General features: G+C 47.8%; 1 protein-coding gene across 1 annotated transcript in view; it reads right to left on the reverse strand.

Moving 5' to 3' along the window:
* Positions 1–790: 790 nt before the first annotated feature.
* The window catches only part of LOC141182716 (uncharacterized), a 38,765-nt gene continuing 23,799 nt past the window's right edge, over positions 791–15,756 (reverse strand). Inside the window, exon 7 of the mRNA XM_073660855.1 lies at positions 791–2,412. Within this exon, the coding sequence (XP_073516956.1) occupies positions 1,133–2,412 (1,280 nt within the window). The 3' untranslated portion in view covers positions 791–1,132. The remainder of the gene's footprint in view (positions 2,413–15,756) is intronic.

Here is a 15,756-nt window from a genome sequence, read left to right on the forward strand (position 1 = left end):
AATCTCTACTGTATATAAGTGTATATATATATAAATCTACCAAAATCTATATAACTTCACAATTTTACTGTATAAAATAATAAATAACTAATGATACATTGTAACACTTTTATACAACATATAATTACAGTTTTTCCTTAGCCACTCCCTAAACCAATTATGTCTCTTGTCAAAAATCTCCAGAAAAGCTCTATTTAGAAAAGACATTGCCTGTTCTTCAGTCTACATTCCAGGATGTCACTGTGACCTGGTCGTCTCACCTGCCTCTGTCTGTTTATTTCGGCCATTTTGTTTTTTAGAGAGAAGTCATAGTTTTGAATTTTTAACTCTTTCTGAAGAAATTGACTTTTGAATCATCTGATATGGCTTGCAACATATATGAAATCTTCTACATATTTTATACATTTCATTTTGAGGATGAGTCATTGCACGCGGCACCCCCGCTGATCAGCTGTTATCGGTGCCGGCAGCGGCTACCACCCTCCAGAAGTCCTTACCTGTGCTGCTTAGCCGTCCATCTGTAGTGGCCGCCACGGGGTACTTTGCATCCGCCTTCCATTCAATTGAACGGGAGGCTGATGTGCAGTTACAAGCGGCGGCCACTACAACTTGATGGCCAAGCACCGCAGGTAAGGACTTCCAGCCGGCGGCAGCCGCCGCCGGTACAGTTAACAGCTGATCGTCAGGGGAGGCGCGTGCGGGACCCCAGACGATAATACATTGATGCCCTATCCTTATGTGAGCCCCGGGAACGCAAGTTGTGGCACCAATGGAACAGTGCCAGAACAGGACCTGTATATGAGTGTTTTTATTTTAACAAGGCCAACCTTGAGGAAAGAGAAATAGTTGTCCTAGTAGTGGACAAACCCTTTAAGATACAATTTTCGGTTAAAAATGAAAAAGGCTTCTCCCCTGTGTGAGTTCTCTGAAGTTTAATAAGAGTTGATTTCCGTGTAAAACATTTCCCACATTAAGAACATGAAAAAGGCTTCTCCCCTGTGTGAGTTCTCTGGTGACTAAGAAGTGATGATTTCTTCACAAAACATTTTCCACATTCTGAACAGGAAAAAGGCTTCTCCTCTGTGTGAATTCTCTGGTGCTTAACCAAATCTGATTTCTGGCTAAAACATTTTCAACATTCGAAACAGGAAAAAGACTTCTCCCCTGTGTGAGTTCTCCGGTGTCTGATAAAACGTGATTTCAATTTAAAACATTTTCCACATTCTGAACAAGAAAAAGGCTTCTCTCCTGTGTGGGTTGTCTGGTGGTTATCAAGATGCACTTTCTGTTTAAAACATTTACCACATTCTGAGCAAGAAAAAGGCTTCTCCCCTGTGTGAGTTCTCTGATGTCTGATTAAACTTGATTTATTTGTAAAACATTTTCCACATTCTGAACAAGAAAAAGGCTTCTCCCCTGTGTGACTTCTCTGGTGATTAACAAGATTTGTTTTCTGGTTGTAACAATTCCCACATTCTGAACAGGAAAAAGGCTTCTCCCCTGTGTGGGTTCTCTGGTGACTAACCAAATCTGATTTCTGGCTAAAACATTTCCCACATTCTGAACAGGAAAAAGGCTTCTCTCCTGTGTGAGTTCTCTGGTGCTTAACCAAATCTGATTTCTGGCTAAAACATTTCCCACATTCTGAACAGGAAAAAGGCTTCACTCCTGTATGAGTTCTCTGGTGATTAACCAAAGCTGATTTCTGGATAAAACATTTTCCACATTCTGAACAGGAACAATGCTTCTCCCCTGTGTGAGTTCTCTGATGTCTGATTAAACTTGAATTATCTGTAAAACATTTTTCACATTCTGAACAAAAAAATGGCTTCTCTCCTGTGTGAGTTGTCTGATGGTTATCAAGATGCACTTTCTGTTTAAAACATTTCCCACATTCTGAACAGGAAAAAGGCTTCTCCCCTGTGTGAGTTCTCTGATGTCTGATTAAACTTGAATTATCTGTAAAACATTTTCCACATTCTGAACAAGAAAATGGCTTCTCCTCTTTGTGACTTCTCTGGTGATTAACAAGATTTGATTTCTGGTTAAAACATTTCCCACACTTGAAACAAAAAAATCTATTCTCTGCTGTGCGAATGTTTTGATGTTTAAGAAAAGACTTTTCAAGGAAAAAAATATTTCCATATTCTGAACAGAAAAATGGCTTCTTTGCTTTAGGAGCAGTTTGTTTTTTAATGCTTATTTTGTGACTTTGATTTTCCTTAGTAGTCGGTAATGAATCAGAAGACAGGATCTGTTTCAAAGGATCAGATGACAGATCTTTGCTGTGAAGGGATGATGGTATATCTGGAGAAATGGCATTCACTTCAATTGTATCCTGTGTGATCTCAAGGTCATCTGATTTAAAAATTGAAGATGTCAGCTGTTCCTCTGATCTCCTGGTACAGTCATCTGCCAAGAATAAAACCAAGAAAAAAATCAGCCTTACTAACACTAAATCTGATAACAAATGCACTAGTATTTTAGTGTTTCTTGGGTGTACTCGAGTGTCTGTCTATGTGGGGTGCACTTATATAGTGCTAGGCAGCCCTCCTGATCTAATAGTATGGGCAACATCACTAGTCACTCTCCACAAGGAGAAATGTTACCCCTTAGACCTCAGTCCAGAGACTCTCATCTATCCAAATCAGTTCTCATACTTTGCACTGACGAGGGCCAACAGCCCGAAACTCCGCATCTGCAAATTGAGATTCTGATTTGGCTTTTATCCTAAGTCATATTGCATGACTCGTTAAAGGGTTGATAGCGACTTGTAGAATTGCTGCTACCAATAGGTGGCGCTATAGAGTTCAAGTCCTCTTTTTCTCTGAAGAGGCAATTTGCATATTAAATTTCCCAGAAGAGCATTGCTTGGTGAATAAGCCTCCTTACCTTGACGTGTCAGAGCTGGTATCTCACTCTCCACAAGGAGAAACATTACCCCTTAGACCTCAGTCCAGAGCCTCTCACCTAGCCAAATCAGTTCTCATACTTTGCACTGACGAGGGCCAACAGCCCGAAACACCGTGTCTGCAAATTGAGATTCTGATTTGGCTTCTATCTTAAGTCATATTGCATGTCTTGTTAAAGGGTTGATTGTGACTTGAAGGATTGCTGCTTCCAATAGGTGGCGCTATAGAGTCCAAGTCCTCTTTTTCTCTGAAGAGGCAATTTGCATATAGGCTAAGCCAGACACTGTGCATCAAACCTGCCTGTGTGACTGGCGTCCTATGCTAGCCTCATCTGTGTGCATCTTTAATACTAAGTAATCACCCTCTCCATGAATTGGTAGGTTTGTGAGTGGTTGCTCCCTCAGTATTTTGCACCTGCGCTGCCCCCCCCCCTTTATCATGGGGGTCAGCGGCATCCTGCCAGTGCATTTGTTATATGATTTGGTGTTGGTAAGGCTGTATCTTTTTCTGTGATTTTTTTTTATTTTGCCTTATGTTAGCCATCATTATTCACCAGGACAATAACAGTTCACATTCTAATAGAAAACCTCATAGGATGAACCAGTAGAGCGTGGTGTTCAACTGTTTGTTCATTCTGTCTCCAAATTACGGAATAAGAAGCCACCAAAAAATGTTACGTAGGTGAAATAATACCAATAAAAACTTCTACTCATCTCACAAAAAACAAGTCCCCACTCAGGTCCATCATCTGTGTAGCGTCGGCGTCCCTGCCTCCTGCTAGGCAGGGACGCTGTTCCCCTCACCTCTCCGCTCTGTGCCCGGCGTCTTCCTCCCGCTCTGCTGGAAGCGCGCGCTGCTTCCAGGCCACGGTGCTTAGGGCGCGCGCGCGCTCCCCCTCTCTTAAAGGGGCCGCGCGCGCCGTCCTAAGGAGTCCCCGGCCAATGGCCGGAGGACTTCACCATATATAAGGCACCTCCTCCAAAATGGAGGTGCCCGAGCAATGTTGTTGCAAAGCCTTCACTCTGCTTCAGCCCTCAGGTCCCGTTTCCAGTTACCTGCCAGTCACCTGCCAGATTCCTGCCTGTTACCTGCCAGTCACCTGCCAGATTCCTGCCTGTTACCTGCCAGTCACCTGCCAGATTCCTGCCTGTTACCTGCCAGTCACCTGCCAGATTCCTGCTTGATACCTGCCAGATATCCGTTTACCTGCTTGCAAGCCTGCGGTCCGACGGTCTGCCTTCCGACACCTGGGAGCGCTCATCTGCTACCTGCCTGCTAGCCTACCTGGAGGCTCCGCCGTCACTTGCCGTGACCACCTGCCTGTCCAGAGACTCTTGTCTGCTCACCTGGGAGCGCTCACCTGCTACCTGCCTGCTAGCCTACCTGGAGGCTATGCTGTCACTTGCCGTGACCACCTGCCTGTCCAGAGACACTCGCCCGCTCACCTGGGAGCGCTCACCAGTCACCTGCCTGCTGTCCTTCTACCCAGAGACTGTCCCTGTCACTTGCCGTGAGTACCTGTCCTTCTACCCAGAGACTGTCCCTGTCACTTGCCGTGACTACCTGCCCTTCTACCCAGAGACTGTCCCTGTCACTTGCCGTGACTACCTGCCCGTCTTCCCTGGGAGCCACCCGCTTCCTTACAAGGACCGCCGCCTTGTATAGTTGCTCAGAGGTTCCGCCTCCCAGACTCGTTACAGTTTGCTCGGGCCATGGAATCCGGTGGCACCCAAGCTCCCTCACTCTCGGACCTATGTCATGAACTGTCCCGTCAGAGGTCCCAACAGGAGTCCATCCTGAGTCACCTGCGGAGTGTCAACTCTCGCCTGGACACTCTGTCTGCTCCACCTGCAACCACCGCTAGTGTCATGACTCGCAACCCGGCAGCGCCGCTGCCCACCAATACCATGGTATCCTGTCCCGGACCCCGGTTTTCTGCACCTCCTCGTTTCGGAGGTGACTCCGCTCAAGCTCGGGGCTTCATAAACCAGTGCACCCTGCACTTTGAACTCTTGTCCCACCAGTTTATCTCCGACCGGTCCAAAGTAGCCTTTATCATGTCCCACCTCACGGGGGAGGCTCTGGCTTGGCTAAATCCTCTGTGGGAGAGAGGAGATCCCCTGGTGTCCGACCTGCCAGCCTTTCTCACGGCTTTCCGGAAAGTCTTCGACGAACCCGGACGGAAGACCTCATCCGCATCGTCTCTGCTACGCCTCCGTCAAGGAGATCTCACCGTGGGCCAATATGCCATACAGTTCCGTACCCTTGCTTCGGAGCTGGCCTGGGATAACGACGCTCTGGTGTCTGTCTTCTGGGAGGGTCTGTCCGGCCGTATTAAAGATGAACTCGCCGGTCGGGACACTCCTACCACTCTCGATGACTTAATAACACTTGCCACCCGGATTGACATCCGATTCCAGGAGCGCGCCAAAGAGGTCACCCGTGAGAGGAGGTTTCCACGTCTAGCCCCCACCTTCCAGAAACCCGTTACTCCCTCCGTTACTCCCCAGGCACACTCACCTGAGCCTATGCAGGTCGACCAGACCAAGATGGTCAAAACCCGTCAAGACTTACGCCGTGCCGAGGGGAGCTGCTTCTACTGTGGCAGTAAGGAGCACCGGATCCGTTCCTGCCCAGAGAGGTCGGGAAACGCCTGTGTCTAGGATCGCTCAGAGAGGTCGCCCTAGACAAAAGTAAACCCTCTCCATCTCTGATGCTGTCAGTCTCTATCTCCTGCGGAGAGAACCGCTATTTCGAACTGGCTCAACTTGACTCAGGAGCTGCTGGAAATCTCATTTCTCAGTCTCTGGTAGAGAAATACCGCATTCCCACCAAACCACTGGCCGTACCTTTATCTGTCGCCGCCGTGGATGGGGGCCTCTTACCACATCCCATCCAACTCATCACCGAATCCATAACTCTGCAGGTGGAAATGCTGCATTCTGAGAGCATCTCCTTTCATGTTCTGCCTGGACTCTCTCACGCACTCTTGTTAGGCCTACCTTGGCTCCAGAAACATGCACCCGTGCTTGACTGGCAGACCGGAGAAGTCCTTCGCTGGGGACAGGACTGCCATAGGACTTGTCTAGCTCCCGTTCATCCTGCTCGTCCTTCTCCTACCCCAGTCAGTCTACCCGGTCTACCGGTTCCCTATTGGTCTTATGTGGATGTCTTCAATAAAAAAGAAGCAGAGACATTACCCCCTCATAGACCATACGATTGTCCAATTGACCTGATACCCGGCTCTACTCCTCCCCGTGGGCGTATCTACCCTTTGTCCGCAGCGGAGACCCGGTCCATGTCAGAATATATTGAGGAGAATCTGGCCCGGGGATTTATCCGGAAATCTACCTCCCCGGCGGGAGCAGGCTTCTTCTTCGTCAAAAAGAAGGACGGCTCACTCCGTCCATGTATAGATTATAGAGGCCTTAACCAGATTACAGTGAAGAATAAATACCCCCTCCCGCTCATTCCTGAATTATTTGACCGCCTGAGGGGGGCTAGAATCTTCACCAAACTGGATCTCCGTGGGGCGTATAACCTGGTCCGTATTCGTCAAGGGGATGAGTGGAAGACGGCATTCAACACCCGGGACGGCCACTATGAGTACCTTGTAATGCCCTTCGGTCTCTGTAACGCTCCTGCCGTCTTTCAAGAGTTGGTCAATGACATCTTCCGTGACCTTCTCTACTCCTGCGTGGTGGTGTACCTGGACGACATCTTGGTCTTCTCTCCGGACCTTCCTACTCACCGGAGGGATGTTCGTCGGGTCCTGCTCAGGCTCAGGCAGAACCACCTCTACGCTAAATATGAGAAGTGCATCTTTGAGCAGACCTCTCTTCCATTTCTGGGCTACATAATCTCTCAGACCGGCCTACAAATGGATCCTGAGAAACTGTCTGCCATCCAGAAGTGGCCCCGACCAGAGGGGTTGAAGGCTATTCAGCGGTTCCTGGGCTTCGCCAACTATTACCGCCTCTTCATACCGCACTTCTCTTCCCGGACTGCCCCTATCTCTGCGCTCACCCGTAAGGGGACTAATCCCAGAAGATGGCCGCCCGAAGCTGAGGAGGCCTTTCTTTCCTTAAAACAGGCCTTCTCCTCCGCCCCGGTGCTTCATCGTCCGGACGGCAACAAACAATTCTTCCTAGAAGTTGACGCTTCCTCCTCCGGAGTCGGGGCGGTACTTACCCAAAAGTCATCTTCCGGAAGAATGGTAACCTGCGTTTTTTTTTCCAAACTCTTCTCCTCTTCTGAGCGCAACTATTCTATTGGAGACCGTGAATTGTTAGCCATTAAGCTGGCACTGGAGGAGTGGCGTTACCTGCTCGAGGGGTCTCTTCACCCGGTAATAATTTACACGGACCACAAGAACTTGGCTTACCTTCAGAGCGCCCAGAGACTTAACCCGCGCCAAGCCCGGTGGTCCTTGTTTTTCGCCCGCTTTGATTTTGTTCTTCATTTTCGCCCGGTAGACAAAAACATCAAAGCTGACGCCTTGTCCCGATCCTTCCTGGTATCTGATCTAGAGGAGGAACCTAGGCACATCATTGATCCCGCCAGAGTAATGCAAGTGGCTCCCGTGAATCTAAATCGTCTCCCTCCCGGTAAGACGTTTGTAACTGTACCTGATCGGAAGAAGGTCCTACACTGGGGTCATTCGTCTAAGCTAGCTGGCCACGCCGGTCAGAAAAACACCCTCCAGCTCATTACCCGGCATTACTGGTGGCCTACCCTGCACAAGGATGTAATTGACTTTGTTTCTGCCTGTGTGTCCTGCGCCCGCAACAAAGTTCCGAGACACCTGCCAGCCGGTCGCTTTCTTCCTCTTCCAGTACCTGCTGCCCCGTGGCAGCATATTGCTATGGACTTTATAACGGATCTTCCTGTCTCTGCGGTTGTACGGTGATTTGGGTGGTCGCTGATCGCTTCTCCAAGATGGCGCACTTCATTCCCCTGCCGGGTCTCCCGTCTGCACCCGAACTGGCTAAAGACTTTATCCGCCACATCTTCCGTCTCCATGGCCAGCCCCTCCACATCGTGTCAGATCGTGGGGTTCAGTTCACCTCACGCTTCTGGAGAGCCACATGTAAGTTGCTTGACGTCACTCTGGACTTCTCCTCCGCTTACCATCCACAGTCCAATGGTCAAGTGGAGCGGATCAATCAGAACCTGACCAGTTACCTCCGGCACTTCGTTAATGCCCACCATTCGGACTGGGTGGATCTCCTACCATGGGCCGAGTTCTCTTACAATAATTACGAGAGCGAATCTTCCTCCAAATCCCCGTTTTTTGTAGTCTTCGGTCAGCATCCTCAGATCCCATTTCCCGTCTCCACCTCGGTGGACAATCCGGCTGCGGAATCTCTCGTTCGCGAATTCTCCTCCATTTGGGAGAGTACCCGATCCGCACTCCTTCAGTCGTCCGAACGGATGAAAAAACACGCTGACAAGAAACGCCTGGATCCTCCACAATTCCGTCCTGGAGATAAAGTCTGGCTCTCATCCAAATATGTCCGGCTCAAGATTCCCTCCTACAAGTTAGGGCCTCGGTTCATCGGCCCACTGGAAGTTATCAAACAGATCAACCCGGTGGCCTATAAATTAAAACTCCCAGCCAACTTACGGATCCCTAACTCCTTCCATGTATCTCTCCTCAAACCCGTGGTACTTAACTCTTTTTCCAAGTCTACAGGTACGCCTCCTGCTCCGGTTTCCGCTGAGAACGAGTTTGAGGTAGAGAACATTCTGGCCACCAAAAGGGTAAGAGGAAAAACCTTTTTTCTGGTAGATTGGAAGGGGTTTGGTCCTGAGGAGAGAACGTGGGAGCCCCGGGAGAACATCCATGCCCCTCTCATCCTTGATAAATTTCTCTCTGGCCTAAAAAAGGGGGGGCCTAAAGGGGGGGGTACTGTAGCGTCGGCGTCCCTGCCTCCTGCTAGGCAGGGACGCTGTTCCCCTCACCTCTCCGCTCTGTGCCCGGCGTCTTCCTCCCGCTCTGCTGGCAGCGCGCGCTGCTTCCAGGCCACGGTGCTTAGGGCGCGCGCGCGCGCTCCCCCTCTCTTAAAGGGGCCGCGCGCGCCGTCCTAAGGAGTCCCCGGCCAATGGCCGGAGGACTTCACCATATATAAGGCACCTCCTCCAAAATGGAGGTGCCCGAGCAATGTTGTTGCAAAGCCTTCACTCTGCTTCAGCCCTCAGGTCCCGTTTCCAGTTACCTGCCAGTCACCTGCCAGATTCCTGCCTGTTACCTGCCAGTCACCTGCCAGATTCCTGCTTGATACCTGCCAGATATCCGTTTACCTGCTTGCAAGCCTGCGGTCCGACGGTCTGCCTTCCGACACCTAATATAGGCAGTATAGGTACCGTCCCAATTTAGGGTCACCTTGCCGCTGGTGGGACGGCTTGTATACTTTTTTTGATCAATAATAGTTCACTAAGTACCCTATATTTATTATGCAACTTTGCTTTACATTTATATATAATGATGGTAGGGTATGAGATATATTTTTGTCTTTTGTCTTTTGTAGGTTTTGTTTCTTTTTTGCTAGTGTGAACATGCTCCTATTTCTTGCATGTCTACCATCTTAGACCTCAGTTCACATTGCCTGTTTTTTTGTCTTGTTTGCATTCTGTGCAATTTAAGGGTGTGGCATCCCCTTTGTTGAGCTGACTGGTATATATGTAGCTTACCACGGGCCTGGGTGGTCTGGAGTTGGGACCCGGTCCTATTTGTCTACCCTTTTATATGCATTGCTTCAACTTTGATATACAGTAAGGTTTTTAATATAGGCAGTATAGGTACTGTCCCAATTTAGGGTCACCTTGCCGCTGGTGGGACGGCTTGTATACTTTTTTTGATCAAAAATAGTTCACTAAGTACCCTATATTTATTATGCAACTTTGCTTTACATTTATATATAATGATGGTAGGGTATGAGATATATTTTTGTCTTTTGTCTTTTGTAGGTTTTGTTTCTTTTTTGCTAGTGTGAACATGCTCCTATTTCTTGCATGTCTACCATCTTAGACCTCAGTTCACATTGCCTGGTTTTTTGTCTTGTTTGCATTCTGTGCAATTTAAGGGTGTGGCATCCCCTTTGTTGAGCTGACTGGTATATATGTAGCTTACCACGAGCCTGGGTGGTCTGGAGTTGGGACCCGGTCCTATTTGTCTACCCTTTTATATGCATTGCTTCAACTTTGATATACAGTAAGGTTTTTAATATAGGCAGTATAGGTACCGTCCCAATTTAGGGTCACCTTGCCGCTGGTGGGACGGCTTGTATACTTTTTTTGATCAAAAATAGTTCACTAAGTACCCTATATTTATTATGCAACTTTGCTTTACATTTATATATAATGATGGTAGGGTATGAGATATATTTTTGTCTTTTGTCTTTTGTAGGTTTTGTTTCTTTTTTGCTAGTGTGAACATGCTCCTATTTCTTGCATGTCTACCATCTTAGACCTCAGTTCACATTGCCTGGTTTCTTCCGACACCTGTCAGTCTGTCTATGGACCAGCCTGCCCGCTCACCTGGGAGCGCTCATCTGCTACCTGCCTGCTAGCCTACCTGGAGGCTCCGCCGTCACTTGCCGTGACCACCTGCCTGTCCAGAGACTCTTGTCTGCTCACCTGGGAGCGCTCACCTGCTACCTGCCTGCTAGCCTACCTGGAGGCTCCGCCGTCACTTGCCGTGACCACCTGCCTGTCCAGAGACTCTTGCCCGCTCACCTGGGAGCGCTCATCTGCTACCTGCCTGCTAGCCTACCTGGAGGCTCCGCCGTCACTTGCCGTGACCACCTGCCTGTCCAGAGACTCTTGTCTGCTCACCTGGGAGCGCTCATCTGCTACCTGCCTGCTAGCCTACCTGGAGGCTCCGCCGTCACTTGCCGTGACCACCTGCCTGTCCAGAGACTCTTGCCCGCTCACCTGGGAGCGCTCATCTGCTACCTGCCTGCTAGCCTACCTGGAGGCTCCGCCGTCACTTGCCGTGACCACCTGCCTGTCCAGAGACTCTTGCCCACTCACCTGGGAGCGCTCACCTGCTACCTGCCTGCTAGCCTACCTGGAGGCTCCGCCGTCACTTGCCGTGACCACCTGCCTGTCCAGAGACTCTCGCCTGCTCACCTAGGAGCGCTCACCTGCTACCTGCCTGCTAGCCTACCTGGAGGCTCTGCCGTCACTAGCCGTGACCACCTGCCTGTCCAGAGACTCTCGCGTGCTCACCTGGGAGCGCTCACCAGTCACCTGCCTGCTGTCCTTCTACCCAGAGACTGTCCCTGTCACTTGCCGTGAGTGCCTGTCCTTCTACCCAGAGACTGTCCCTGTCACTTGCCGTGACTACCTGCCCTTCTACCCAGAGACTGTCCCTGTCACTTGCCGTGACTACCTGCCCGTCTTCGCTGGGAGCCACCCGCTTCCTTACAAGGACCGCCCCCTTGTATAGTTGCTCAGAGGTTCCGCCTCCCAGACCCGTTACAATCTGTCAATGGAAAACCAGAGGTTTCCACATTATTAGTGACTCAAAGGCTTTTGAAAAGCAACATGGCTTCCATAAACCAATCCAGCAATATCTGCTCCCCCAAAGTCAAATCTCCCCCTCACTTCTGAGCCTTGCAGTGCGCCCAAACCACATTCAGCATCCATGTATTCGGCATTACTATAGTGAGAAGAACCCACTTAATTGATGGTGTGTGTCTCCTGGAGCACAATCTGGGCACTATGTGTTGGGTAATGAAATAATATATTTGTTATTTTCACTCACCAACATCCACTGTGTGCTAATTTCCGAAAAGTGCCTGTGGAGTCAATATAGTCACTACTCCTATAGATTATTTCACTGAGGGTTATAATTTCCAAAATGGAGTCACTTTATGAGGATTTCTACTGTTCTGGTTTTCTGCAATTTGGTCACATTAGGGCTTCTGCAAATGGTGTATCCCATCTCCTCTGGGATCTGCTCCTGTGACGTCTGCTTCTCTCACCAGGAGCCGCCTTATTCATCCTGCAGGTGGCGCTGGTGATGGAGGAGACGTCAGAACCAGAAGCTACTGGGAGGTACAGCTTCTGTCCAGCCACTAAGATTAGAGTGTCTGGGACCTGTAGTACCATCCAGTCTGGCAGTATGGATGTGTGTGCTGTCCAGCTGGAGTAATCTGCTCCGTGCTTTAGCCAATTGGAAAGCACCGCACCCTACTAAAGCTCAAAGCATATTGCCAAAAGCTAAAACACAGCAAAATAGGGCAGCAGTATGTACCTGCCCAGATCTTCAGAAGTACTGTAAATGCACTACCAGGATGCAGCAAACCCACATAAAGATGGCGGCTACACAGGTGAGACAAAATACTGATGAGACAATCACTCACAACCTACCATTTCATGGAGGGGGTGACTCCGTAGTATTTGAATTGCACACAAAAAGGCTTGTATATGGAGCTGTTCACACTTGGATAATGCACAGTATCCGACTTACAGCCTATTAGTTACGGCCATACTATTAGATTAGGTGGGCTGCCCGGTACTATCCAAGTGCACTCCATGAGAACAGACACAGTTTACAATGCCCGCACTGATGGGCCTGGCTGCACCCTGGGATAAAAAAGTGCAAAAATGCATATATATAATATATGGATAGTACCGGGCAGCCCGCCTAATCTAATAGTATGGGCGTAACTAATAGGCTGTAAGCCGATACTGTGAACTACCCAAGTGTGAACAGCACCCTATACAAACCTTTTTGTGAGTAATTCAAATACTAAGCAGTCACCCCTCCATGAAATGGTAGGTTGTGAGTGATTGTAGGTTGGTTGTGAATGATTGTCTCATCAGTATTTTGCACCCGTGTAGCCGCCATCTGTATGTGGGTATACTGCACCCTGGTAGTGCATTTAGTTCTGAACATCTGGGCAGGTAAACACTGCTGCCCTTTTTTGCTCTATTTCTTCTTGAATATTGGGGGAATTTTAATTCTTCTTAGTGTGGCTTTGCTTTTTGTGCATATTACCAGAAGCTGCCAGATACAGCCCTGTTCTCCTCTGGTTCAGTCCTCTGTGCTCAGCTCCCGGCTTGTGTATTTGTTTCCTGTTGTGACCTCGGCCCGTTTACTGACTACTCTTGTGTGATTTTCTATTTTCATTGACCTCCATGTTGTGACCCGGTTAAGTGACTATTCTTCTTGCCATTTCACTCAATAGAACAGCAGGAAACACTGTGGCCCAAGCCTAGGGGTCTCTGTCTAAGTCCAAATCCATGTAGAGGGGTTAAAGGGTGATGAGCAAGGCAAACCCTGGGATCTGGAAAATGGAGTAGATGACGCCAAGCCTGTTTGTGGTAGCCATCTTTTGCGCTGCCAGGTGACAAAGAACAGTGTCCCCAATACATTGTGTCTGCAAACTATTCGAGCAAGATCTGCATTCAAATAGCTAAATGTCGCTCCTTCCCTTCTTAACCTGCCATGTGCCCAGACAGTAGTGTGCAACCGTATATAGGGGATTGTCGGATTCAAGAGAAGTTGGAAAATAATTTGTAAGATCCATTTGTTTCCTATTATCCTTTGTGAAGAATTCCAAAGTTATCATCATATAAAGTGACACACGTCAGATTTGAAAAATGGGCCCAGATAGGAACACAAAACTGGCTGCAGGAAGGGGTTAAATCAGAGTATTTTGGGCACTAACTACTGTAATCAAAACTGTGAGTATAGACCATAACACATCTACTGAAATGATCAAACTCAACAGTCTCCATCAGTAAGTAGTGAGTAACTAGTGGTGAAACCTCTCTGGGGTAATTAGAGTATGGGGCTCGGGGGCTCTTGGCAATCTAAACTATCGTAAGGGACAATATTTTCTGTCAGATGAGTTTCAAGAAGAAATATTAGACAATCAAAGAGAACTTTTTATAATAGTGCAGAGCTGAGGCGTCTTAAATTTAGCTTAGAGATATATCATGGCAGAGGTGTAATGTTTTTTTGTTTAGTTTGTCACAATCCTGTTTGAAGTTAGTTGGTTTTAAAAAAAATTGAAAAGTCAGGATAAAGGGAAACTCTGCTGTTATTGTACAGAAATTCACACTTGGCCTCACTGCACATTTAATGTTGTCGATCATAAAATTGAAGTTTGGCCAGAAAGACTGGACCTGGTCTTGTAGGGACCATATGAGGACATTCAGCAGCACAGAGGGGAGAGAAGGTAGATTCATCCAATAAGATATCAGGGTTCTAGGAAGCCAACAGCATCATTACCCTCCGCTTTCTCTTACAGATCCATCATGATATTTTACTTCAAGTGATTTTCTAACTTGTCATCAGGTAACGGTCAGCATCTTCTAATCCCAGGGGGGAGGTGGATCCTCCAGGTTGTAAATTCTATAGAAAAGGGCTTTCAGTGCCCAAAATCATCTGAACAGTTTTGGGTGGAGGTGAGTGTTGTGGTCTAGAGGCAAAATGGTGATCACACGATTGTGATACAGCCAGACTACACCACCGATAAAGCAGCCACAGCCGGTGACTAAGAAGAATCTGTGACTTCTCTGCATTTAGTGTTTACTAGTGATGAGCGAGTACCGTAATATTCGTAATCGCTATACTCGCTATATATATAGTACTTTGTAATAATTGCGTATTCGTTCAGAATAGCGAGTACAATGTAAGTCAATGGGAAATGCGAATAATTTTCTGCTGGACCCTACAAAGGGGCCTGAGGAAAAGATGATGGGAAAGTGAAATGGATGGGAAAGTGATGAAACAGAATGGGAAGAGCCTGGAGAATGTGCCTGCATGCATTTCTGACTCACATATGGTTTCGGGGGATAAGTTTGTCGCAGTATTACGCCACTTTTACAGACACACAAGAACAACTACCAAACTTAACCTAAATTGCATTTAACAGGCCAAAAAGGTTAAGAAACAGTATTTCCTGCACAATCACTTGTATATAAGGCTAAATAAATCAGAGAAACCAAAAAATACCCCTTTTAGCGTTTGTTCACACATACTGTTGTGGCTTTTTTTTTTTCGCCTTTTATAATTGGGAGGGCCCTGACTTATACATTTTGTAGGTCCATCTGTCATACATCATCTTTAGTGCGCTATTCCCCAGCACTTTACAAGCACAGCTAGAAAGTATCAGTATGTATGTAGATATTTGACCTGAGAGGCCTCAGGTGGCTCTGTAACATGCGTTTTGGAGGGACAGCTATTACTTAGACATTTGGGCGGTCCCTCCATCACTTACACTCAGATAGTGGAATACACATTCCATAGCAGTTTACAATATGCTCATTGTAGCATTGGGCTTGACCCTCCTCCTCCACCACCATGTGAGACTCGGGCCCTAAATTCAAATGTTCAGATCGCCTGCAGTAAGCAGGAAAGCTGAGTTTTGTGAGAGCCCTTGTGTGGCCCTGTAACAAACATTTTGAAGTGCCCTCCTCTAGAGATTTTGGAGTTGCCTCTTGTGTACACTTGAGAGTGCCCTCACTTATTCATACTGTAGGGCCCTCATTATTATTTAACTAATTTAAGGGCAGAGACTACAGAGAAAATGGCCAAGATACATGGAGTACTAGAAGGTAGCAGTGAGTGCGGACTACGACCCTCAGGTATGGCTGAACTCAGTGAACCGTAAAAATAAAACTGCACTAGTCAACTCGATGACAAGCTCAAATATATCACTTGTGCAAGTCACTGGACAAAGTATTTATGGTGCCCCCCCTCCAGGATGGGTTGGTGAAGCTTCTTAGAGATTGGCTTAGAGATTTTGATTGTTAATATTCCCCAGATTATATAGCAGGAGAAGACTTCTTGATACTGTACTACTTGGTCCAGTAGAATGTGCAT

The sequence above is a fragment of the Phyllobates terribilis genome, unplaced genomic scaffold, assembly GCF_046119375.1.
Source record: "Phyllobates terribilis strain yellow unplaced genomic scaffold, ASM4611937v1 Scaffold_35__1_contigs__length_13245226, whole genome shotgun sequence".
In the NCBI taxonomy this organism is placed as follows: domain Eukaryota; kingdom Metazoa; phylum Chordata; class Amphibia; order Anura; family Dendrobatidae; genus Phyllobates; species Phyllobates terribilis.